The sequence below is a fragment of the Vanacampus margaritifer genome, chromosome 10 (genome assembly GCF_051991255.1).
Source record: "Vanacampus margaritifer isolate UIUO_Vmar chromosome 10, RoL_Vmar_1.0, whole genome shotgun sequence".
Classification (NCBI taxonomy): Eukaryota; Metazoa; Chordata; class Actinopteri; order Syngnathiformes; family Syngnathidae; genus Vanacampus; species Vanacampus margaritifer.
In genome coordinates this window covers 12,117,655-12,143,794 of record NC_135441.1, presented here as the reverse complement: position 1 = coordinate 12,143,794, position 26,140 = coordinate 12,117,655, and the positions used below count along the sequence as shown (strand labels likewise).

General features: G+C 39.0%; 1 protein-coding gene across 2 annotated transcripts in view; it reads right to left on the bottom strand.

The window, feature by feature from the left end:
- fgfrl1a (fibroblast growth factor receptor like 1a) overlaps nt 1–26,140 on the bottom strand; it is a 48,268-nt gene that overhangs the window by 3,068 nt on the left and 19,060 nt on the right. For both annotated transcript variants that reach the window (XM_077577672.1, XM_077577671.1), the window contains exons 3-4: nt 22,286–22,558; nt 1,923–1,982 (exon numbers count right to left, since the gene is read on the bottom strand). In XM_077577672.1, the coding sequence (XP_077433798.1) occupies nt 1,923–1,982; nt 22,286–22,558 (333 nt within the window). The remainder of the gene's footprint in view (nt 1–1,922; nt 1,983–22,285; nt 22,559–26,140) is intronic.

Sequence of the window (26,140 nt, the reverse complement as noted above, 5' to 3'; positions counted from 1 at the left end):
GAAAACAGAGACCGCAAGGAGGCTATTTGGAGAAATCTTAAAATCAACATTTTTGTCCAAACGATACATTTTTGTGTCTAGCGCGAAACGAATGCTGCCGACATGTTTTGCCGGAGTGGGCCACATATTTTATATGTGTCATTATGAAGTGAGACATAAATATTCACAAAAATCCATGAAAACACCCTATATAACCTGGACATCATTTGAATTTCTTATATAAATAAAATTAAAATATTATAATAAAATAAAAATAATAAAATAGGAAATAATAATATAAAAAAATCTAATTGTTTGATATAAAATATTTTTTAAGTAGTGAAAAAAAGTTACTTTGCTTGGTAATGAGTTACTTTTATTATAAAGTAATTCAATTACTAACTCAGTTACTTTTTTGAGCAAGTAATGAGCAACTATAACTATTTACTTTTATAAAGTAACGTTCCCAACACTGTTTACTTATATATATTTTTTATTCAAAATTAGAACTGTCAAATGATAAAATTGTCAGATTAATCACATCTTAGAATGTTGATTAATCACGATTAATCACTTAATTAAAAATACTTTATCAAATTTTTTTGAAGAGCATCTTTTATGCGTTAATTATTTCGACATTTAATGTTATGAGGACTTTTTTTTATCCACTGCACACGCTCATCCTCCTATCTAATCAGTTAATTACTTGCATAATTTAAAATGGAAAAAAATGACCCCCAATAGTTTGACATGAACAAATATTCTGAATGTGATACGCAAACATTTATTAAATGTTTTACTTTAATGCATGTAGTTATGTTTATTGCTCAAACACAACCTGTGCTATCTTTAATGTAACCATCTGCTGTCAGCTAAAGGATCATATGCGGACAAAATTAATAGTGTGATTAATATGCGTCAATACATGATTAATATGATATTTTTTTGTGATTAATTAATTAGCTAACGCTTTAACCTTGACAGCACTGTTCAAAATTAAAATAGTTGAGAAAGGTCAAGCTTTCTCTTGCTTTTGCAGCCACATGAAAACTTCTTGTTATTGCAGCGCCGTGTAAACAAGCAGGCAAAAGAGTTATGTGACACGTTCTTATAAACGGCTCTCCGCTGGGCGGGATCGCACAACAAACATTCCCGAAAAGGCTTTCAAGTCTGGGCCCCCTTTGTCCCTGTCGGCTCGTGGAGGAACGCTACCGGACGGCCCGAAACGATCTGAACCAGACGGGAGGAGGAGGAGGAGTTGCGTGGTTTGGACATAAATCCACGAGGAAAAACATGCAAAAGGAGCTGCGAGCCATTCAAATGCAAATAAAACACAGCAAAGAGCAACGGATTGATGTTGCAGAACATGAATTAAATCAAAGGGAAGGTGAACAGGGAGCAGATGGAAAGAGAGGTTCACGGCGAGGTCAGAAATAAAACATGTGTTATTGCGTCATAATAAGAAGGCATATGGCCTAAATAATTACACATTCAGAAAGCATTCGTCACGGCCTTTAATTTGACGTATGACTTGATGGGGATTGCTGCAAATATATTTTGGGCGTTCTCGCCCATGAACTTTAACCTTGCTCAATCACATTAACGTCACAACCAATCAGCACCAAAAACGAACCAGCCAAGCAAGTCAGCTACCTGTTCAGAGACGATTGGATAAAAACAGCGAAAAAAGTGTTTGATGCATTTGATCTTGCTGTGATTGTTGACCTCAGCATTTATATTTTGCCACATGAAAATCTCACATACCAAAAACACCCCAAAAAAATCTGTGTAGCAAAGAAACAAATCCAAAAGTATTGGGACACACACAGTCCTTAAACAATGGCTGTAAATAAATATGAAGATGGAAGGTTTAGAAACAGAAACATGCTTGAGGCAAAGTTAAATGGAAGATAATTATGTGATATCTTTTTTATTGTCGTTACCCAGCTTCCCGGCCAGCTCCGGAACGTGCTCCGAGTTGGCAGATCCGGCTCGGGAATCATCTAGAATGACAGAAAAACAAATATATTGTTTGCATTGATCGTCGTTATCATCGTGACCAAATCAAATGCAAAGCATGTATTTCTTGTTTTAATAAAAGAAAAAAAGACAATTCTCATACTAAAGAAATGCCTAGGAAATTGTAATTAACAATTTAAATAATAAATACATTTAAATAATAAATAATAAAGCAATATTTTTATTGCTTATAAATATATTTAACATATAATTATATATATATATTCTTGAAATGAAAATATTTTTTCACAATATTGTAAAAGTGAAAAATAATCTAAAATATATTTAAAACAACTAATAAACAAATTAATAAATTAGGTTGTGGTTGGCTGATCATTAGTTACAGAAGAAATAATTAATGTAAAAAAATATTGACCTTTTTCTAACAAAAAAACTGTTCTTTTAAATAGCTATTAATTTAAAGCTATCTAAACACATTTTAAACATAAAAAAAGGGAAAGTAAATCAAAGAAAGGATCAGTTACAGAAAGAAGCATATTGAAATAAAAATATTGACAATTTCTATAATAAACCAACACATATTTCAGTGTTTGTAAAATGATTAACCATTTTACTGCAAATATCATAAAAATATGTTTAACAAATAAATACATAAAGGAAAGAAAGTACAGTTGAGGGCTCCTTAGTTACAAAAGGAAGCATAATTAAAATATATATATTTTTTGTCATAACGAACATTTGACAAATATTTGTTTTAAAACACAACACTTGTAATATAAGAAAAATAAATACTTAATTAGAAATATATAGTACAGTATACTTTCTATCCAATATTAAACCAATAAATACATAGGAAAGTAGGCTGCAGTTGAGGAATCACAGATTATGTGTCCAGCATCTGTTTGCACGTCTGGAAACATTAACACCAACGGTCTGGTGTGTGCGCACGCGTGTGTGACTATGCACGCGTGTGTGTCTGTCCAGGGTGCCGGTATTTTCCTAAAGGGTCACGTCCTTCCAGGATTTAATATAGAGACACTGGATATGTGGACACAACCTCTGTATGTATTGTATGCGAGTGCATGTGTGTGCGCGTGCGCGCGTGCGTGCGTGCACGTGGGTGCGTGTGTCGGCGGTCACAGTGTAGGAGCCAAAAGCAGCCACCATGACGCGACTTAGTGGCCCTCGCACACAACCACCAGACCGCAGGCACTGCAAATGTCCGGACTTATTTTTTATCATGCTTACACTTCCGTGCTTGGACCCTATTTCAAAACGAGGGGATTGCAAAAGGGTCCTCACACCTAAAGTTGCGCTTCAAAGTTTACATACCTCAAGGGTATGTAAACTTATGAGGACAACTGTAAATGCTTTGAATCGTCAGCAAAATTGACATGCACATCTTAACTCTCGTCAACTTCAGCCTCTGAAAATATCAAAACAATTATCACAGTACAGTGGAACCTTGGAGTTTGATTGTCTCGGAACTCGTACAATTCGGACTTCAACCAAAAAATCGGAGTAAAAAATACCTCAGAGTTTGACCTCATTTTCGGAGTACTGTGACTACTTCTGTAAATACTGGCACAAGGACCCAACCCCCCCTCCCCAATAGCTGTTTAACAACGTGCCTGCAAGGACCGCTTAGTAGTCTAACAATATGCCCAAGCTAGCATTAACATAGCATTTATCATCCACTGATGCCATCACACCACAACAGGTAAAGTAAGGTATTTTTATTGTTTAAATACTGTACTGTACTGTAAATGTAAAAAAACATAAATAGAAATTAAAATAGGAATTTTCTGTTTTTGGAGCTTGGGAACGAATTAATTGCATTTACATTATTTCCTATAGGAAAAAATGTTTCGGAGGTTGAACAATTCGGACTTTGAACACTTCGCAGGAACGAATTATGTTCAAACTCCGAAGCAGCTCTGTATTTTGGAAGCCTTTTTCTTACCATACAGTGTGCTCATAAGATTTCATACATTGCGGAAATCTCAGAAATGAGCGTCTGTTCATAATTGTCAATTGCACAAAAATTGAGAATGACAATACAAGATAGTTATTCAGTCCTCTCCAAAAACATTGGTTCCAACTACTCTGAAAGGAAAAATGGAACTCAAAGCCAAAAGAAAAATAGACAAGATATTTATGGTGTTATCTTTTGGCCCTTATAAATAATAATGACAAAGAAATGTAGTAAGTTCAAGAACACTTTCGCACCTCCGTGCTCAGGCCCTGATGAAAAACAAGTCGGGTATGCTGCAGCAGAGAGAAGTGCAATGTCATCAAGAAGACGACCAAATGGTGCTGAGCATTCAGACATGGGCGACTTTTCCTCTTACACAAAAGCTTTTACAATGCAAGCTTGTGCTTAGCGAGCATATGTGTGTGCGTGTGTGTTCTCAGGTGAGCCCACCTTAACATGATCCTATAAGTCCTCATCTAATCAATCTCCACGCCTTTTTTTTTTTGGCGTGTGAGCACATCTCCTGCAGACTAAACAATACGCTTTAGAAAGGTGTGTGTGTATGTGGATTTGTGTGTGTGTGTGTGTGTGTGTGTGTGTGTGCGCCGTGTGTGTACGTGTGTTTAACTTGAAGTAGGAGAGTTTTGTATTTCCTGAAGCCGGTTGTACCAAGGTTTGACCGGGTGCCATGAATGAACTCGGTGCACTAATTACATCCACCTGTGTGTGCGTGTGCGCACGCATGTGCATAACCAGTTTTACAGATCAAAATTGGGTCTGATGTGTCCATAATAACAGGACGCATGAAAAAGGCTCATGGACCCATGCTTGGAATCGAAAAAGGACGTCCGCCATATTGGTCAAAAAATAGGGGTGTCAGGCGATTAATTTTTCTAAAATCATAATTAATCGCATTACTTCAATAGGTAACTCACGATTAATCGCAAATTTTACATCTCTTCTAAATGTAAATGATTTTTTTCCCAAGTTTTGATACTCTTGTTAACACAAAAGCGAAAATAAAGTTAAATTAATAGAAAAATGACTGCTTTTAAGTCAAAAGTAAAAATTGAAAAGATGTACTACAATACTGTACTGTCAAAAAAAATAATGAGTGTGATAGTGATTTGTGCTGAGGTCATTTTCCTGCCCCTAGATGGCATAATTGCATTTGTAAGACACTGGTGACAGCTCAGATTTTGCAAGGCCCACAGAATATTGTGTTCTATTGCTATAAAAACATGGAACCTACCAAAAGAAAGATTAGAGTCTCTTCTTTCATCAGGCAAAAAGTATATTTGTATCTGTTTTGTAGCAATTAGCATTAGAATATAGCTAAGTTTCGTCATTATTCACAAATCTATTTCAAACTGTGGGGAAAACAGCTTTGTTTCAAAATGGCCCTGGTTGATCTCTTTAGCTCTGCTGCCACCTGCTGGCCGTTTTTGTAATAACTACCATTTCTGCAACCGTTCTGTGCAGCATCAAAACCTTCTGTATGCTCTAGCATAAAAAAAAAACTAAAAACGTATACACGTCTTTGGGACACTTAAAACATTTAAAATAGAACATATTTATACGTTTTGGGGAGCAAATGAGTTAACAGCTATCTGATTTTTTAACATGAAGTAACGTGAAATTCTGCACATTTTTAAAATTGTAAAATATAACTTGACCCCAGTCACCACAAATATATGCATTATTATTAAATTTATTACAGGTAAATTTTGAGATGGATGTGTCTGCTGCGTTGTGACTGGAGTTCCCCCAGTACAGGCTTTCCAAGTAAGGGAGAAGGAACTTCAAATTAACACACTAATTTTGACACCCCTATCAAAAACCCATTTTAATGTCAAATTTTGCCATTCAGACCACTTAGAAAATCCAGCGGCAGACCCCGTCGCAAGTTTCACGGATCAACACAAAACTGGTCGGGCATGACCATCAAATTGAACAGGAGGTCTCCCATTTTATTTTGAAACACTCATTTTAGGGTCAATTTGGCCATTTGCACAAATTAGAAAATTTCACTGATCAATATGAAATTGTGTGGACTTGTCTAACACAACAGGACACATCAAAAAGTCTCAAGGACGCACGCCCGAAATTCAACAGGAAGTCAGTCGTTTTGGTTTGAAGGAAGGATTATAGTCGAATTCCAGGCCTTGCACTCTATGATGAACTTCTACTAGGGAATATCGGGCCCCAATGGGAAGCTAGTATCCAATACTGATGCAGCTCTAAATTGAAAAGCTTTGTTGCCAAAACCGTCTAATGTGGGCAGAGCATGGGGTCCAAATTTAATGATTTCGAGGAATCGCCATGAAAAAGCAACAGATTATTTCAAGTCAAACTATACGATACTGTAAATCCCAGTCTGCTTTTCTGCGGCTGACCCCGTCCTACCCGTAACAAGGCATGAAAAGAAAAATATTCCCACTCAGGGAAGGATAATATATCCTAGTCTGTTCCCGAGTGCTCGTGTTTCAGTGGCCCTTCCTGAAAAAAAAGTGTGACGAGAGAAAGACTTGCATTGTTTCCATGCAACAAACCTTTTATTCTCGCGTCCGTGTGAGATTGTGCAAATACACGGGTGTGATTAACGAGCAGCGCTTTTACGGCAGACTCCGGATCTGTTTTCCATCACTTACTCACTCGTCTCGTTGCGCTCGCCGGAGCCAACCTCGGCTCGTTTACGCTTGGCCAAGACGTAGCGATAATATTTGCAAGTGCGTGTGTGCAGGAGTTGTGTGTAACCGCCATACTGTAATGTGCGTGTAATCACATTTGCGGAATGCGTAAAAGAATAGAAGGAAAACAAAAGGCACATAAATGATCTGTAATTGTGGTCTTCAAGTCTTTTTCCAAACCTAAACCATGTTTGCTTGGACATGATTCAAAATCAACAGGACTCTTGCTTAAACATCAATCCAAGGGAAATTCCTCGTACCCACTTCTTCATGGCGATTCCTTGAAGTGATCTTCAAATTTTGATACCATCCTCCGCTGACATTAGATGGCGTAGGTGAACGAGTTGTGGATACCTGCTACCAATTGGGAGTCATGGGTGAATTTCAGAAATCGAGTTCACCAAAGTAGAGCCTAAAATGGCGGTGTCAAACCAAAATGGCCGACTTCCTGTTGAGTTTTGCACATGGGTCCTTGAGACTTTTCCGTGCATCCTCACATTATAGACATGCAAGGTCATGTTAATTGGTAAAACTACTGCCGAGGGATAATTTTTCAAATTTGTGTCAATGGGAAAATAGCTGCTTCAAAACAAAATGGCTGACTTCCTGTTTCATTTGGTCATGGGTCCTTGAGACTTTTTCACTCATCCTGTCATGATAGCCGTGTGTCCAACTTTTAACTTCATGTGATTGGCCAAATTGACTCTAAAATGGCTGCTCTAAAACAAAATGGCCGACTTCCAGTTCAGTTTCACACAGTGGTGCTTGAGAGTTTTATGATAGATATGTCCACCCATTTCTTGTCCATCAGTGAAACTGGTGTGCTTTTATGGCTTGTGTGAATGGTCAAATTTTCCCTAAATGGCTGCTAGCTTCCTGTTCAATTTTGGCCATGGGTCCTTGAGACTTTTTCCATCCGTCCTTTTATGACAGACACCTAAGTGTTGTCATGATGAAACTGCTTTTGGAGATCTTTTCAGTGGGATATGTTCACTTGCAAAAAATTGGCAAGTTTTCTGGCATATTGAAGGCCCCCTAAAGAGGTCATTCATCATCCACAAGAATAATAATAAAAAGCCATTCCAAGAGAACACAAAATATGGACAAGGACGTCATGCAATTACTTCATGTCCGCTAGTCCGGGTGGCTCATAGGTGGTGTGCGTGTCTTGTTAATGCATGTTTATTATGTCATTACTGGCAAACATAGCGGGGCCTTGATTCTTTCAATTTACAGCCATGCATCGTTCAGCTAAACGCACCACGTACTGCACTGGTACTCACTTTGAAACATGATGCTCTATCTATCTATCTATCTATCTATCTATCATCCATCCCAGACGTTGATGACGACATAATTTTTGCTGAATGAGTGGCAGACGACTGGTGGAGAACCAGGAAGTGAGCATAATTTTGTAGCTTCAACATTTGTTTTGTATATGGTACAAATGGTGACAATTTGTGTGTATACTTGACCCACTCCTGACATTATAAATTCCACATGTTCCTGAAGGCATCATATGCACATCATGTGTGGAAAATCAGGAAGTGAGCACAATCTTTAATTTGTTTTGTTTGTTTGTAACAAATGTTGGTATTTTGTGTGCATATTACCTCTTCAATTTGGCAAAGGATGCCCAGTGGAATAATGATGATGGTGTTCCGAGTACATTGATGGTATCATGGGAAGAATATTCCATTGTACCACGACCAATACATGGTAAATCCAAAGCTGCGTTTTTTCCATGGCCAATAGAGGTCGATGTCACTGAAGACGAACACCGTACTTGACTTATTAGTGTCGTAAACATCTTAAAAAAAGAGTTTATGGTCATGTTTAAAATAGTATTTGTGGGCGTTGTTCGGTGAAAATGTACATAATTTCTCTGGCTGAGGGTCACGTCCACATATATATTTTTTAATGATGGTGTAAATTGGTGCCCCTGGTGCACATTACTCTACATATCACAGTGGGGGGGTGAAGAGGACACCCTGATTTTATGTTTTTATATTTAGACTTTGGCTCCAACCTCAAACCACCCGGCACTATAAAAACTCAAGTCACGCCCAAAAATAGATCATGTCGCCGGGATCAAAGTCGAGCTGCGTGCTCAAAGAGATGCCTTCCCTTTCCCATTGGGATAAAAAAAAAAAAAAAAAAAAAAACGATGGGTAGTAGGCGTAATGATCTCAGTTCCTACACACTATCGTTCAGCCATGGGCATCAAAAACCATTGCAGCTCTGTTGCAAATCAAAACAGCAGCACCACTAATGCGTGTAAACCACTTACAGAAATTAAAGCCTCTCTCAAATGTCAGCCCATGTGATGCTATCATTGTGTGGACATGAAAGCGTTAACTAAGTCCATTTGAAGTCTGTTGCTAACCAAAACAGCAACACTTATGTTGCACGTAGAAAGTCTCTGATTAATTAGTGTCCACTTGAAATGGCTCTGTGTGCAAATACATGGCACTTGTTTTTAAGTGAGTGATTGCATGTTATTCTATTTCCACATCTGCAAGAATGCCATCTGTCTTTTGCGCGCGTGCGTGAGCGCGCGTGCATGTGTGCCAGCTGCCGCTTGTGTAACTCAAGCGCACATCAAGGCAGCGCCGTGCTCTGATGAACCAAACAATCTTTCACGTCGCCACCACGCGCTTGCCGCCTTTGAAGCGCACACACACGCCGCCGTACCTCCTGCTCACCACTTTCAACTCCTAATCAACGTCCCATTCCTCCTTCCCGCTCGCCTTTAAGCTCTGGTTCATGATCAGGATCGTTATTAGGCTTCTGCAAAGCTGCCTGATTAGCTGATCATTAGATTCAGCTGCGCTGCAGGAGGGAAACATGGAAAACAGGCTGGATTGTGGCTCTCGAGGACCAGGGTTGGCCACCCCTGCTCTAGGGAATATACGGGAGATTGTGGTCACATATAGGAGACCAGACAGTACTCGCCAGAAATCTCCTCAGTGCTTTCAATGTTGCCATAGGCCTCTTGGAAGCTTCCCTGACCAATTTTCTCTGTTATACTGTACAGTAGGAATAATATGGGAGATTGTTGACACGTGTAGGACACCAGCCAGTACTCACCATAAATCTCCTCAGTGCCTTTAATGTTTCCACATGGCTCCCTGACAACTTCTATATATTCTAGGGAAAATATGGAAGATTGTTGTCACATAAAGGAGACCAGCCAGTACTCGCCAGAAATCTCCTCAGTGCCTTTAATGTTGCTATAGGCCTCCCTGACCACTTCTATATACTCTAGGGAATATACGGGAGATTGTGGTCACATATAGGAGACCAGCCAGTACTCGCCAGAAATCTCCTCAGTGCTTTCAATGTTTCCATAGGCCTCTTGGAAGCTTCCCTGACCAATTTTCTCTGTTATACTGTACAGTAGGAAAAATATGGGAGATTGTTGACACGTGTAGAACACAGGTCAGTAGTCGACAGAAATTTCTAAATCGACTTCAACGATGCCGTAGGCCTTTTGGCAGCCTCCCGACCAGCTAAGCTACATGAAATTTAAGACAAATTGTAGTTCCGTGTAGCTCCTTCAATGTTGCCTGACGCCACCCTGACCACTTTCTATATCCTTTACTGTAGGAAGAATATGGGTGATTGTTGTCACGTGTAGGATACTAGCCAATACTTGCCAGAAATCACTACAGCACCTTCAATGATGCCATAGGCCTCCTGACAGTTTACTTGACCACTTTTCTATATGCTATACTATATACAAAATACAGGCGATTGTTGTCACATGTATGTATGTATCGAAGCAGCATTTCATCAGGAAGCCATAAAATGTATCAACGAGTGAAGCGGATCTGTGAATGCGCAAGTGACAAACAATTCAACAATTCTTGAGTGGTGCGAGGCGGGCACGGTTCCAACACAAACATGCAAACTGAAGCACATTTCAAAGCCTCTCAAGTGTCAACATAACACAAGTGTGTGTTTGCACGAGTGTGTATGTCGTCGGCTTCCGTGATTGCGTGTGTATTGCATGTACTGTGTGTGTCTCCCTCTCTTTCTCTCTCTGGGAATGTGCGGCCCTCGTTTTCAACTTCAAAGACGAATTGGCACGCTAGAGTGTGAGGCGTCACGCTGACAACTTTTCTTTGATCAACAACTCTTTACAACAATGTCAAATAAAAAGCCAGGCCAGCTCATCGCCACAACACCATGACTCTACTTAGTTCAATGCAAAGAAAATGCAAAAAAAGAAAAAAAGAAAGAGCAATGATGATGACAAATCGGTAAAATTACCGAATGAACAATACTGAGCTACTACTCGCAGATCTATGTTATATGTGCTATACTGGATGAAAAATATGGGAGATTGTGTCATATGCCAGTGCTAAAAAAAATACAAAATCCTGCAAATCCTTTCATGTTGCTGTCTTCCACTTATGCTTAATGCTGCTATGTTATGCTACACTGCCTAAAGAATATGGAAGATTGTTGAAGCATGTAGAACATTAGCCACTATTGGCCCGTTTTGTGCCATCTTTGAATGGTAATTGTTATGAATGAGAGCCCTTTGAACTGGCATTTTTCATCATACATCTGGTTAGGAAGTACATGGTTTGGTCCTAAGTTGTCCCCTGGTAATGCTGGCAAAAAAAAACTGTGTCTGCCTCCATGATTTAAGATGCCCATCTCTGCAGTAGAGAGTGGGTGGGTGCACCCCTACAGTTTTTTAGTGGTACTGCAACAATTGGCCCATAAATGTCGTTAAAAGACAAAAAGATTCCTAGACGAGAGGCAAAGTAGAAGAAGAAAAAGGAAAGGAGGAGGTTTTGTGCTCTTTGATGGCTGCCGACAAAAGTTTGTAAAACATCAAACGGTCTTTTCTTCCCTCATTCCGCACTCTTCACCCTTTTCTCCAGCTTCATCTTCATGGCTAATTGTCCATTTGAATTGCCTCAGTGGAGGAGCATGGCGGTCTAATAACACAATATAAGCAGAACACTCAATCCCTGCTCTAATGAGCAGAAAACCCATCAAGAGGACGAGAAACTGTCAAGAGATGATCCCATTGAGTGTGTGCGTGTGTATGTTTGTATGTGTGCGTGTGTGTAAAATGAAGTGGGCCACTGTTCAAAAACATAAAAATGACAAAAAAGTTATTATGCTTAATTAAGGGTCCACATTTTATTTTAAAAACCAACAGATGGGCCTGGTGATTTGTATATGAGATTATTATTACTATTATTTAATTGCATGATTTAATTATAGTGAATCAGCCAATTAATTAATTTAATTAATTGCCTACTTTAGTAACATTTTCAATTTTATTATTCAAAATAAATCAATTAACTATTTAATAAGATAAATGAATTGAAAGGTAAACTGAAAAACACGTAGAGTAAAAAAATAAAATACAATTTTAAAATATCATGTTTTTTTTTTGCATGATGGATGGATATTCATGATTAATTTCATTATAATTAAGTAACCAATTTTGAACATTGTTAAAGATGAAGTCAACTAAAAAAAATCTTCACACTAATATGTCATATGTACCCACTAGTCTAAACAGCATTACGATTAAGATTGCGTTGGTGTAATATCAGGGGGCGGCCATTTTGCTACTTGCTATTGACTGAAAATGACATCACAGTGCCTAACATTTATAATGAATTATAAATCAATTTAAATAAACTACCCAGCTATTTTATACAATACATTACAACTGTTTGTTTTACTATTTATATTTACAATGCATTATTTTAAATAAGATTATAATTCTTTTCATATCAAAACATTATTTAAAGAGATACTTTATTTCATTTTGACAAAAGAGAGTGAAAAATGCAAGAGCTCAACTTTGCTAAAAAATGGCAACACATGGCTGCTTACCTCATATAATAGTCACACAAAAAAAATTAAATAATTGACATCGTTAATCCTTTGATGTTCGCTGAACCAAGCGCTCACAATGAAGTCTGAGATCTCACTTTGTCCTTATTTTCCCCAAATGTACGACCTGAGGGGTGTTCCACTTAAGAGGTTCCACTGAGGGGTTTTGTGTGTGCTAGCAATTGCATAGCAGTGCAATCTAATCCTTCAGGTTGCATAATAGCCACTAAGCTGTCTATTCACATGTACATGCTCTGATCAGACATACAGCCCCATTCCACTTTTTCTTCCTTTCTTTTGCACTTTTTTCCCCTTCAACTACTTTGTTTTCTTGTAAAATAAGAAAAAAATAAGCACCACACAACATCTGCAGAACATTCCTAACCCGACCATGTTTGAGCATAAAAACAAAGTATGGGCGAGTAAGCAATTGTTGTGTCACTTAACAGAGTACAAATGTGATCATGAAACTTTGCCTCTATTCTCCGACCACACACAATGACAAAAATAAAAACCCAATTTAGCGTCTTTAATCTGTCTAGTATACAGCATGTGGTTCAACTCAACAACTCCACAGAAACTCGAAAATGATGAGCTGTCTTTGAATGACCCCTGGGAAGTGCAAAAACAACCCTAAAATATGCTACTTTAAACCAAAATGACAGATTTAATGTGTTTTTTCAGACATGACTTTATGAAACTTTTTTGTGGATCTATTCGTGATAGACATGTCAACCAAATTTTATATTGCTAAATGAAATTGGCTTCAGGGGCTGAATTAAAACAACAACAAAAACACTGTGCTACTTACGCCACACCAGCTGGCTAGCTAGCTAGCAATGCGTTTTGGCTGGCTAGCTGCTGCACTAAACACATTACATTTTCACTCCTACATCACTAATCATCACCTCCATGGCAGCGAATAAGCTGCACTTCTTACAACTATTGTTCTCAAGAAAGGAACACAAGAAACAATTAACAAAAGACAGAGAAGCCATGCTAATTGCCAAGCTAACCTAAGATAAACATGTACAATCATCGTGAAACACAGCAATTAAGTGCTTGGGTGACAGAGTACACTTTTCACACAACTATGGATGGAACCGCATTAAAGCGAAATGTATCTAACTTTGAACAGCAAAATAGCAGGCAATTTAATAAGTGTGACTGTCTGGAGAGGAAATTATACACGTACAATAATGCTACACACATAGCTTAGCAGTTCCGGAAATCAATTGTGTTACATTACGGCGTACATCAGCCAGGAGGAGTGGCCTAGAAGATTAAAAGAATATTCTTATAGTTTCAGAAAAGAAGATTGAGGATTATAAAATGAAATGCCATCATCGTCTACCGAGGGTCCCGTACACAGAACATAGAACCAAATAATATAGTATTGACCTTTTGCACGTGATGTCACAGCCCTCATGGGAACGCCCCCTCCAGGACGCTGGACGGCAAAAGAGCCACTTGCCCGTCCTTTATCTAATCAATTATCTTATAAAATGGTCATATCTTGCTGTGCGGTCGGTTGTACAGACAGACAAATGTTGCTTTTTATCGCATACCTACTAATGAAGTCAAAAGACGTTGATTGATAGCAGCAACCAACAGAATGGACTGGCAGCCCACAAAGTATACACGGATTTGCAGTGATCATTTTTTGCAAGGTTAGTAGATAAATGTTGTAATTAGTAGATAAATGTTCACGTCCACTTCCATTCAACAATCAGTTTCTTCCGCCGTCCGTCATAGGGCAGTCACGTGATCACGTGACGTCGGTGCAAATGGTCAATATTGAATGTATATAATATCACTTGACAATACAGTCCGACATTTTGATTTTGTCTTTTGACATCTGTACTGATTGACAGTATTTTTGTAGCATTCCGCCAGCTTCCCTTCAATCCATTTAATCGCACTCGTCTTTGTGTAATGAGATTTTGGAGGGTCATGAAAACACGCATGACAACAAACGAGCATGTGAAGCACAGGAAGGTATGCGGCTGAGGATGTCCAAGCATCTACGTTCATTTGTTGCTTTCCTAAGAAGAGGGGGAGGTGATGAAGGTGCCAGTCTCGGTCTAATGAGCTCCTCCTTCAAAGCAACTGATGTACATTTTAGAATTAAGCATGAATGAGAATTTCAAATCAAATCACACTGTATTGTCCCACAACAAGAAAAATCTCTTCAATGCTACTCCCATGCAGTCGTATGTAATGTGGCTTCGCCGTCTATAAAGCTTCATCCTGGGAAAGACTCTTCAATCACAAAACAAAGCTGAAACTTCCCTGCACCTGTTCTGACACATGCTTGGATCCATTTCTTTACCTCCTTGATCCAAAGTATTTAAAGTCCTTGTTGCCTCACACTTCCCCCTTAAGATCTTATTGCAAATTTCCCCACTGTGAGACTAAAAGTTTTATCTTATCTTAGCTTATCCATCCCCATTGCAAACGGGAAGAAGCTCAGAGCTCATCCCCAATTCAGTCACATCTCTACCCTCAGTTACATTACACCCACAGCACATGTGTCCTATACTATTCTTTTTTTCTCCTATACTATTCTAACATACTTCTCTCTCACTCCAGACTTCCTCATACAATATGACAGGTCCTCTCTGGGGACCCTGTCATAGTCTTTCTCTACCTACAAAAGACACATTGCAGCTCTTTTTGACCTTCTCTGCACTGCTCCATCCACACCCTCAAGGCAAAAAAAAATAAAATCGACTGTGGTACTTGTCCTTGGCAGGGAACCATAATGCTGCTCACAAACTCCCTTCATCGTCATCATTCAAAAGTATCATTATCAATATCCGTGATAGTGACCCCGTTCTTGATTTTGGATCAATCGACCGAATCTTGCAAAGTAATGTAAGCATTTTAACCATAAAGTGTTACCACACATTGTAGTGTTTTGTTTCTACTGTATTGTCAGTGCAGATCAAGCCAGCGTTTAGCGACAGTATCTTGATGTTCCAGACGTGTTCCAGCTCGAACCGTCCATGCTTTGTGCTATTCACCTGATGACATCTCCTGCGGAAGAAGCTCTGAGAAAAAGAATTCATTCTTGACTTCTTTTCTCCCTGCCACGTCTGGCGTCTCTTTTAGCGGCGGTGAAACGAGGCAGAACCAGAGGATGTGGGACAGACAGGCGTGAAATGGAGGCCTGACCCCCTTCATCCACCCGTAGAAGCGTGTTGAGTCAAAGCGTGCACATGTGTATGAGTGTGTGTGCTGACATACAATTTTGCTTCCATTCCACCCGCAAAAACATCTTTTGAAATGTGACTCGGCCTGCACACTTTGTTTCATAGGAGCCGGCATGTTTACATCTCACCGTCGTCACTGTGGCTCCAGGATTTCCGCCCGTGGGGACGGCCTCTGACACACTATAGAGGCCCCGTGCCGACTCTGACACCAGGACTTCAACTACACTAGCTCATACCAACTTTACATTGAGCTGATGCCAATGTTAGTTCAGAGCTAGAGTCAAAATTGGCACAAGAACCACTTGAAGATGGATGAATTGGTCAAGTCTTCGCTGGTCCAGGGTGAAGGAACCAAGTTAAGAACCAAGTCAAAAAACAGTCACACATCAAGACAACTAGACAAAAATAAATTAAAAATCCCGTCAAAAAGTGGTCAAGTAGCAGGAGCCAAGGGGAAAAAAGTCAATAGCCAAGGTAAAAAACTAAACAAAAAACTAAACAAAAAACAAAACAAACAAACAAAAATAGGCCAAATAACTGGCCAAAACCGGTTAGAACCCAGTCAGAAATCAAGTAAAAAAAAAAAAAACTGTCAAAAACCAGACAAGGCCCACATCAAGAACTATGTAAAGAACCAGTCAAAGTCCAAGCAAAAAAAGTCAGCACCAAAGAAAAAAGAAATAAATGAACATACAAAACCACATCAAAAAACAGTCAAGAGCCACATCAGGAAAAAAAGCAAGTCAAAAAGCATTCAAAAGAAAGAGACAAAAACCATATAAAGAAATACTTCAAGAACCACAAAAAAACAAGAAAAAAAAATGTCAAGAACCAGTCAAAAAACTGGCAAAACACAGCCAAGAACCAATTGAGAACCACATCAACAATCAGTGAGGAACCAATCAAGATCAATAAAACCAATTCAAGAAGCAGTCGAAAATCCAGTAAAAAAAATATATGGCAAAAAACATGCAAGAATCAATCAAGAGTCTAATACCAAGTCAAAATAACAGTCAAGAACCCCACCAGTCATGTCCGGGCCATAATGTGCCTCGATACAAGCAGAGTAAAACTGAACTACTGTAACTCACTAACCAACCAACGGTAATTACAAACAACCTGTTGCCGTCATTTGTGCTTAGCTGAGGTTATGACACTCAATGTCATGTCCACACTGAATCATAAACATACTTTGAAACACACATTGAAAAGTGTGTGCGTGTGTGCGTGCGTGCGTGCGTGTCTGTGTGTGAGGCCTCCAGCAGTCAAACAAACGCGTTCAACCGCTGCATTTTTTTGCCATTAGCAAGGCAGCACCGCATGTAACCTGAGCACAAGAACCCTGCTAGACATAGTAAATACACACACACACGGACACATGCACGCACACCCATGCATGCACGCCTGCACGCCCGCACACACACATACACACACACAGTCAGTCAAGAGCGGTCCAGATGGTCCACTCGCCTTGTTAGAAGGTGAGTGTGTGACAAAGTGAGGTCGGATTATTTGAGCTGCTTTCTACACACAAGACAATCACATACACTCATACGTTTTGTGCACATCATTATATATAAATATATGCATACTCGTATATACGTAGTGTATGTGAATGTGCATGTGTGTGACACATAGCAATTAGCTTGCAGACCTTGGCCACCTTTACATCCTTTCCAGACAGGCAGCAGATATCTCACTTAAAAATGAAGAAACTTGAGCGTAGGGACAAAAGAAAAAGGGATGAAGGAGGTGGACAAATGAGGTCATAAGGAACTGGGCACTGAGGGATAGAAGGTTTTAAGACATAGACAATGGCAGGGCGATGGACTAAGGGACATGGAAGGAGGTATAACAAGACTGCATTACAAGGAATTGAGAGTCTGAAGAACCAGCAGATGACTGGTGGATTCTAGAATGAAGAACTGGGCTATTAAGATAATAAATTCAGGAGGTGTTGACAGAGAGACTGAAGGACTGGAGACCAAGTTGATGGAGGACAGAGGGAGGACGGGGGTACAAAGAGACAAGATATTGAGCGATTGATAGCCTGAAGAATTGGTGGATGATTGTTTGGACGGATGGTTGCTGCGAGGATGAAGGAACTGGACTATAGCGCAACAAATGAATGGAGGACAGAAGGACTAAAGACCTGGATGATGTAAAGGGGAAGGACAGACGGATTTGTGGGATGGTAGCAGAGGTTTAAAGGGATGTAATAATGACAGACTGAAAGACCAAAGAACCTGAAGAGGGTTGTCTGGCGGGACGGTGGCTGGTAGGACCAATGAGTTGAACATTCTACCTCTACTAAAATATGGGGGAAGGAAGGAAGGAAGAAAGGAAGGAAGGGGAGAGGAAGGAAGGAAGGAAGGAAGGAAGGAAGGAAGGAAGGAAGAAAGGAAAGAAGAGGGTTGTCTGGAGGGACGGTGGCCGGTAAGACCAATGAGTTGAATATTCTACCTCTACTAAAATATGGGGGAAGGAAGGAAGGAAGGAAGGAAGGAAGGAAGGAGGAGAGGAAGGAAGGAAGAAAGGAAGGAAGAGGGTTGTCTGGAGGGACGGTGGCCGGTAAGACCAATGAGTTGAACATTCTACCTCTACTAAAATATGGGGGAAGAAAGGAAGGAAAGAAGGAAGAAAGGAAGGAAGATGGGCGTGGAACAGGGATGGAGATATACAATAAAGCACAGCATACAAATTGATTGAAGGAATAAGCAACCAGCAGATGATTGTTGGGAGGGGCAGTGAAGAAACTGGACTAATGAGGTCATTTGGACCAGAATTCAGAGGGACAGAAAGACAAAAATGTAGATTATGGAGGTATGGAGCCCTGATCTTCATCTGCAACCTGATCCCAATGTTGGTTTTTGTCCACTGAACAGCTGCAGTCTCACGTGGGAAAACGTCAGCTGGAAAAAACATAAAGTGCGACTTGTAGACCAAAGCAAGGATTTGATGGAGCACCTGGACAAGGCCCCTCTTATTTTTATTTTATTTTATGTTTTTACATTTAATGCTACAGCCTTATTCCAAAATTGAATACATTATTTTCTTCCTAAAAGTTGTCAATTTTCTTGAGCATTCACTCTACAACCCTTGCACAAAACTTTGATGCTAAACCTTTAGTAGAAATTACAGCATCAAGCATTTTTGTATGATGCCACAAGCTTGGCTATCACTTTGCTCATTGGGATCTCCAAATCAGCAGATTGTTTATTTAAAGTATAATGTCATCAATTTGAAAAGAAGTCTGTAACATTAAGTGTGGAAAAAAGTCAATTGCTGTCCTCCCGGTTCCACTGTACGACTCTTATTGGACAGGGTCGGTCTGACTCTGCTCTGTCTTTAAATCAGGATGAAGAGTTTTACCGTTCATGTCGCAACGATTAAAAGCACATGTCATGTGTTACAGGCCAGCTGCTAAATCATCGCACGCCACACACGCGCCAAACTGCTTCCTTCCTTTTTTTTTCCCCCCCCCGCACCGTTTCCTATCGCCAATCCAGACACGCTTCACCAACATCAGCACGTCTGTTTTGGGCTAGTTTGCATCACTCATCTTCTAGTCAAGGCAAGTTTATTTGAAGCAAAGAATAATCATTTCAAATGAAAATGAAGGATAATAAACAAAACAGTAAAAATGAAAAATAAAAATACAGATTATCAAGATAAAAATCTGAAAATCAAAACAATACTGTGAAGCCAAGAAAAAAATAATTTGGAGGAACATCAAAGTGCAATGCTGCTTCACTTTGTTTGGTTCCGGTTCTGGCAACACTCAGTAAGCCTGCACACCAACCAACGACTTGAGGGATCTGGAATTCTCATAGGGAACTAAAAGGTCATGAATATACTTAGGTTCAAGACCATTTCAAGCTTTGTAGACCAACAGTAAGATTTTTAAAAACTATTCTTAGGCTCACAGGAAAGCATTGTAGTGCTTTTAGGACCAGTGTGATGTGATCCACTTTCCTGGTCCCAGTAAGTCATTGAGCAGCAGCATTCTGGATGAGTTACAGCTGTTTGATTTTTTTTTCCCCAAACCTGTAAAAACCCTTGTTAAATAAATCCAAATCACCTTTCTGTATCCTGTTTGGATTGAAACACTTTTATTCTGGCGATGCCATTTAGGTGGTGGTCAGGTAATAAATAATGACACCGTAGAAGATGCATCATTCACTTGAATGAATTGTATGCAATGAACCTTAAGTGGGAAATGTGCAAAAGTGGGAATTTTTGGAATGTGGAAAACTGGTGCCCCAGATGTCCTTCAGCATTCACATGAATAGAGTCCGCCATGTTTCCATCTGAACATGCACTTCCAACAAAAATTCTGCTTGAGCTTAGTGTTGCGGTGTTGCAGTTGGACATTGAGATGTGAAACTGAGATAATATTGACAGGAATGAAACGGCGGTCGGAGAACATTGACCCAAACGAAGAGGAGAAATGAATGATTTGAGCTGAGGCTTGGAGGAATTAATAAGGCACAAGTGGGGACACATGATTATTATTATTATTATTATTATTGTTATTATTATTATTATTATTATTATTATTATTATTATTATTAGAGAACAACCATACAGAAGTAAGAAGACACCATGAGTTAAGACCAGACAAATATATACTATGGAAGAGGATTAGGGCCAGTGAAGAGAAAAAAAAAACAGGTTGGCAGGATTCTGACTTTATTCTCAGCATTCAGACTTTAAAGTGAGAATACTGACTTTAATCTCACTTCTCCCCACAATTCATAGCTCTACGTCACAAAGTCAGAATTCCCACTTTAAAGTCTGAATTCTGCAATTAAAGTCAGAATTCTCACTTTAAAGTCAGAATTCTGCGATTAAAGTCAGAATCCTGCCAACCCTTTTAATTTTCTCTTCACTGGCCCTAATCCTCTTCCGTAATATACTGTATTACTACTCAAATACAAGATTTTTTCTCTCTCGCTAAAATCCGAAATCCAATTTTACCGTAATCAATTTTTACCATTTTATGATAGGATTCTTATTATGATACAATTGACTCCAGTTAGACAATACAATAAAACCCAAATAAGATTCAATACAAATCACCCCATTAAGATGTGGTGCAATACTATTGACAGTAAGTCTCTCCAACTACAATGCAATACAATTCACTCCAATTATGATGCATTTCAGAGCAGTTACGATGCAATTTGACTCTCTTCATTTCCAATACGATATAATTCAATCCAATCACAATACAATGTGATTTACTTCGGCCAATTAAAATCCAATATGATTCAATCCAATCACAATATGATACACAACGTGATGCGATAATCCAACTACGATGAGACTTAAGTTACTGTTTTCGATGGAAGAATAAAGGAAGACAACCAATGAGCAGTCAAGACAGACAGACAGCAGCTGTACGCCTGGATGTCCAACATGGCAGCTGTTGGCCCCCGAAACTTCCCGACCCCTCACCCCAAGCACGCACACACACATAGTGGACAGAACTGCATGTGTGAATGTGCTGTGCCATTTGCAGCTATGTTGTTTACATCAGTGATTCCAAGCCACCGTGCTGTGGCACATTCAATTTCAATGAATCGGTCTGAAAATTAGCATATAATTATGTATGTCATTTATCTATGCCAGAAATGTATAGTTTTAGGCAGAACAATTCTTTTTTCTTTTCTTCCCCCAAATGTAAAAATATGTCATGGCTAACTAGACTTTAAGAAATATTGGTTTGCATGCATGAGGACAGTAGCCATTATATATACACAACCAGTGAATAGAAAAAGTCTTCACACCCCTGTTCGAATGCCAGCTTTTTGTGATGTAAAAAATATGAGACCATGATAAATCATTCCAAAAAATGTTCCATCCTTAATGTGAGGTGCAACTTGTGCAAAAAAAAAAGAAGAAGCATCTTTTAGAGAGGGGAATTAAAAATGAGCAAATGTGATAATGTGTTTGCACAGGTGTGCACACCTTCTTATAACCATGGATTTGGCTATGTTCAGAATTAACCCATCACACCGACACTAGAACAGCTGACATTTTTTGGGGGGCGTTAATCAGATCTCTTTAAATAGTGGCTGGCAGGTGTGTGCTGACCATTTAACACAGCCACACTTAGCAAGATTTTTTCAATAGAGTTGTACATGTTTAAAGGACACAGTGGTGGCATTTTTTTTTTTTTAAAGATTTATCTTGGTCTTATTTTTTTACATCACAAAAATCTGGTGTGCATTTTTTTTTTTTTTTTACTTTTTCTGTCAACTGCTGTTTGTGTGCGTGTTGTCTCAGACACAGTGATTAAAGGCATGAGACACAACGTCTGCTGGATGGTGACATCAGCGCTGGGACGCGCCCACAACATGACATGATGCAACCCAAATGCCCCGCCAAAACAACCACACAAGTTGAACCCAAAGCCCTCTCATTGTTGTCTATATTATAAACAAAGAGAATGACCCCTCATAATCACCAATTAGCATATGTACCCCTAAATCTCACAGTAATTAAAATATTGCCAATTGTCAGAACTGTTCCATAATAACATCCCAATCTGTACGTTCGCTTCCACTCACCGATGATGATGAGCGTGTAGTTGACGCTGACGCTGCCGAATCCGTTGGTGGCCTTGCAGATGTACGCGCCGCCGTCATCCGCCTCCACCTCCTTGATGCGTAGAGCGTGCTGCAGCACCCGGAAGCGCGTCCAGCCGCTGTGGATGTTGCGGCCGCCCTTGGTCCACATAATGAGCGGCGGCGGGTCGCCCTCCACGGGGCACGGCAGTTTGATCGTGCGGCCCAGGCGCACGCTTTGCCGGTGGGACACGCGCTCCGACACCCTGGGGGGACCTGGATCATAAGAACAGATGCTTAGAACGAACATTTCATGTCATTAGTTACATGCTAATGTCTGGTATAAGAGATACCGTAGTTGTTTTTTTTTTAAATAATCTGTGGAGTATTTTTATATTTCCTTCTAATATATAGATTCGATTTAAAAAATCTGCTATGACGGAATGATATCATATGGGTCCTGAATACATTAATGAAATGCTGATTGAATATAAACCCAGCAGGGCTCTGAGGTCTGCAGACTCAGGTCAATTGGTAGAGCGCAGAGTTCAAAACAAACATGGCGAAGTGGCATTTAGCCCCATTTCAGCCCCAAGTGTAAATGCTTTTACATCTAGGTTAAAAATTTAAAGGTTCCATTTTTAAGTTTGGTGCTTTATTCATTATAGAAACCTACTTTTATTTCTTGACTTTTAAATATTTTAAAGTCTTCTGTTTAATGTGTTTAGTGTTGTCAGTGTGCGTTATTTTTTTCTGCTTCTGATTGTTGTTAGCGGTTGTGTAATATTATTTTGTCAAATGTTCAATTTTTTTTAAATTATGATTTTTTATCCATTATTTTTCTATTCTAGTATTTTCCCCCCAAATTTTTGTATTTCCGTATTTATTTATTTATTTTCAAATAATTTTGCGTAATTTAAAAGCATTTTTGTCAGATTTTGTTTTTATATAACATTTGTGTACTCAACTAATATTTCTTTTTTGTCAGCTGTTTTTCATTAATTGTGTATTTATTATTTTAAAACATTTTTGCGTAATATTTTGTATTTTTTATCTACTATTGTGTTTTTTCATATCATTTTGGATTATCCAAATATTTTGACTATTTAAGAGGGTTTTCATTTTTTTTTTTGACTGATTATCTTAAAATATTTCCATCTAATGTTCTTGCATTTAATCTAATATTTGTGTATTTCTCTAATATTTTTGTCTGATGTTGTTTTCATAATCATCTTCAAAGTAGTTCTATTTCGTCCCTCCCAACCGCCAGGTGGCGGCACTGAAACAGCACGCAAAATCCTACGCGCACGCAAACACTCGAGAAAAGCGTACCTAAAAAGGCACGTAGCCCATTGTTCTGGATGACGCAATCCCCATGTATAAAAGGGTATAAGATCCAGAACACGGTCTCTTTGAACCTTCTCACGCGGTTCACTGTTCTTCTTGTCCGTCGCTAGTGGCCCGTGATCTTGCTTTTTAGGTATGCTTTTCTCGAGTGTTTGCGTGCGCGTAGGATTTTCTGTGCTGTTTCAGCACCACCACATAATGGTCGTTCGGGATTCATTTATTTATCTTCTTTCAGGAAAAAGTGGTCAATCTGAGGGATGTTTGGATTTGGACCACTATTGCACTTTTTTTTTTTTTTTTACCCAGTTTGTTGCTTTTCTTTGGATGACACTGACTGAGATCCAATATATGAAACTGAAGAAGATTCAGTACTTCAGTAGTGGTTAAAAGTGAACATCCAAAATCCATATATTTGTCAAAATGCCGAAATCTAAGGAAAACCACAATTTCTGTGAAAACAAGCATCCACAAGTAAGCCTTGCCATACACTATAAATCACAAAAATTTTATTGCAGCCGTAAAACTTTTAACTCACTCTCATGGAAAATGACAAAAAAATTAGTTACTTTAATTTAAATTGTCAGCAGCTCATTTGTATTTAACTGTAGGGGGAGCCTAGAGACAATCGCTTCGAGTTGCTCAAAAAAAAAAAAAAAATAACAGAATTGACCAAACGATGGTGGAATTTTAGGGAGTGAGAGTGTGAGGTTGGAAAAAAAATAGAAAGAGGGGATGAAATACAGCAGCGCAGCAGAGGACAGGAAGAGAAGGAAGCAGGGAAGGCTGGGTGGCGTCTTCTCACGACTCCTTCAACAATGGCCGAACACGCTGACATATACGCGGGCTAAAAAAAGCAACCGAATTTGCTCAAACGCTCCTCACCAAACTCTCACTGCTCTCCAAAATAGCTTGCTGTGGGTGTGTGACACAATATGATATATTGATGAGCAAATACAGTACATACATACTGTAAATGTTGGACGTCACTTTGCTTTCATTTGATCCCAGTGGAGAGAGTGTAATTTCTCAGCAGGGTGACTGTGGCTCAGTTGATAGATTGGGTCGTACAGTGGCCGATTTCAATCTCAGTTCCTTGAGCAGAACACAGATTCCCAATTTGCTCCTGGCAGTGTGGTTTTAGACCAATTTTACTGGGTGTGGATGGGTTGGGGGAGGGGTAGAGGGTGGAGCAAGCTAGGACCCAGGGTTTTGTCAGAGGGGCACAGTTTTAAACATTGCACACACATGATTGTGCACATGTACGCACAAGCGCACACACAAAAACACATCCTATTGTATTTTCTTTTAATCATGTATTTTTTAATATAATTTTTGATTGATTTTTTTTTATTATGTGCATATTTCAACAAATATATTTTTTCATTTGTATATTGTATTTGTGTATTTTTAAATGTAATTTTGTCTTAAATATTTATGTAATATTTATTTTATATATTTTTTATCGTGGTATTTATTTTTTGGTCTAATATTTTTATAGTTTATAGTTTTATAATATAAAATATTTGTGTCAAGCATTTTCCTATAATTTTTTTTTAAATATTTTAGTCCAAGAATTTGCTTTTAGACAGTTTGTCAAATATTTTAGTGTTTTCAATATTTTGGTCTAATATTTGTCTTTATTGTATTATTTAAATATGTTCTTTTTTTTTTACTCTAATACTATATACTAGTATAGTTTTTCTTATCTAATTTATAATTTTTCTATGCATTATTTACATATCTCATTATTTTTGTCTTATATTTTCAATATTTTCATATTTACTTTGTATGTTTATTAAATACTGACAAATAGGGTGCGCTCTTGTCACATTAGCAGGCTGAAGCTAAAATTTAACTATGAGAAAAGCCGAAATGAAAATAAGAAAAGGAAGAAGAAGAGCTTAAATAGAGGTGCACTGAGTTGGGTAGTGCTAACTGGCTTAACTGATGCCAACTGTACATTTTCAGTCACCACTTTCCTGTTTTTTTTCTCTCGGTACTCCACATGTTACTCCCGTTCCCTTTGCCATTTTCTTCCATGCTTCCAACAGATTGAAATCTCATTCCCACCGACAGCCCCCCATGCTTTAACCAAGCCCGCCTACGACTCCCCCCTTGAACGACATGACCCTCATGAGACTGTTCCTCCACATCACTCCCCTCGTCATGCTCATTCACACTCTCCCTCTCTGGCCGAGTCGTATATCAGCGCTTTATCGCTCCGGAGTGATTTATACACATACACACTCACACACACACACTAAAGCTTCGCAGGAGCAGGACCTCTCAGTGAACCGCTCAGTTTTGGACAGTTAACCTCTCCCGACAGTGAAGCAAAGACAGAGCCGCAACCTCCTCCAGGGAAACTGATGCCATCTCAGTTTCTCATTCAATCTGTGTGTGTGTTAGAATATGCGATAAATAACATTTCCAGAGTGTACATACCGGAACAGTTCAGGCAGTGAGATATTACATTTTCAAATAAGATTTGTAATATTTCCTCTGTGAAAG